This window comes from Trypanosoma grayi, assembly GCF_000691245.1.
Source record: "Trypanosoma grayi strain ANR4 Tgr_1345_V1, whole genome shotgun sequence".
Taxonomy (NCBI): Eukaryota; Euglenozoa; class Kinetoplastea; order Trypanosomatida; family Trypanosomatidae; genus Trypanosoma; species Trypanosoma grayi.
Genome location: NW_008826964.1, coordinates 2,134 through 3,706, shown reverse-complemented (window position 1 = coordinate 3,706; position 1,573 = coordinate 2,134). Strand labels below are relative to the sequence as shown.

At 52.4% G+C, this 1,573-nt stretch overlaps 1 protein-coding gene across 1 annotated transcript; it reads right to left on the bottom strand.

The window, feature by feature from the left end:
• Positions 1–162: 162 nt before the first annotated feature.
• DQ04_13451010 (hypothetical protein) lies at positions 163–1,476 on the bottom strand (the record flags this gene model as incomplete). The annotated part of the gene is made up of 1 exon (XM_009316960.1): positions 163–1,476. One exon carries the CDS (start codon positions 1,474–1,476, stop codon positions 163–165), a length of 1,314 nt encoding a protein of 437 aa, XP_009315235.1.
• Positions 1,477–1,573: the final 97 nt, after the last annotated feature.

Genomic DNA, 1,573 nt, shown 5'->3' with positions numbered 1-1,573 from the left:
AAAAAAAAAGCGGCCACTCAGCCAACACGACACAACTGCTCCTCGCACTCAATTACACATGCAAAAAAAAGGGGGAGCAGGGCTCCAAGCAACAATTAAAAGAAGGGAGAAACAGCTTCACAAAGAATCCACGGGCGCGTGTCACATGCCCAAGGGCGGCAGTCAGCAAGCACCTGACACCACCAGTGACACCGTCATCAAAATCATAACAGGCACGTGCACCCACACAGGGGTGACGCTGCTGTCTGAGTTCTTCGTGTCTTTGACCTCCTCAGCCACAGGGTTGCTGTTTGCTTTGCTGATTGTGTCTACTGCTGCACTGGATGAAGAAGGCATTGAAGTGGCGGGCGATTGCACGGAATCATTTTCTTTACCTGCACTGTGAATATTAGAGCCCGGAATAAGATCCGAATTGGAATGATCCTCAGCAGCACTGGCAGCTTCGGTATTGTGCTCTGAGGGTGGGGAAGCATCAGAACCCGGCCCCCCACCGTTAGTACTTGTGAAGGTACCGCTGACTTCACTCGCCGAATTACCTTGGCCATTGTTGGTATCCGCGTGCTTCTTCGCCTCTTCGTTCTTTTCTTCCTGTGTTTTCTCATGTGTGCTGCCACCACCACCACTAGGAGTATGACTCGTGTTCTGTGGAGCAGTTTGTTGACCCTTATTGCCATCAATTGCTGGGTCGCTGTTCGTGGCTCCTCCAGTTGCCTTTACAACCGCCGCCTGCTTTGGTGGCTGGAGACTCGTTCCCTGCAGACGGCCTCCACTCTGATCTTCACCCGATGGGTTCAGGCTCTTTCCAGGCGTTCTGGCGTCACAAAGCTCAACACCGCCGTTTGTGGCACCGGTCTCACCTTTGCTCCCGCCAACATGTTGTTTCCCATCTTCAGCGGAACCGGAGCGGCCACCTGGTACCCCACGACTTCCTGTCGTCTCCGGCAGAGATTCAGTATACAAAGACCCACACGGCACTTTCACACCAGTTTTACCGTCCGCACAATGAGAATTGTTGTCATCGGTGCTCTTCGGGGAAGGAAGTTGGCCATCTATGGGACCACGCTCCGCAACACTTTGCAATTCATCGGAAGTCGGGCAAGGGCTTGTCGTACCCTCTGGACATGAAGAAACTGCACCAGGACTCAGGGCGCCTTTGCAACTCTCGGTCGGTTTTCCGTCGCAAGACTCAGGAACATCGGGTGTATTGCAGCTTAGAGGCTTGCCCTCTTTTGTACAAGTCTCAGTGGCCACCATCTGAGCATTTTGATTGGCAGCCGTGCACTCCCCATTGACTATAGCCATTCCAGCCTCACAAGAATTAGCAGCCGGTGCAGACGCAGCTTCCTTTGCAGCCATTCGTGTGTGGCCATCAGCATTTAGTACATCTTCACGCCCCTCCTCATCAGATGCACTACACCCGTGGGCACACGCCACATACACAACGCACACAAACAGCCAGAACGATACCTTCTTCATCGTATTGTTGCTCTGCACAAATAAACAAATAACAGCAGGACGTCAGAAGAACACCAGCACGGCATATACAACAACAACAACAACAACAACAACAACA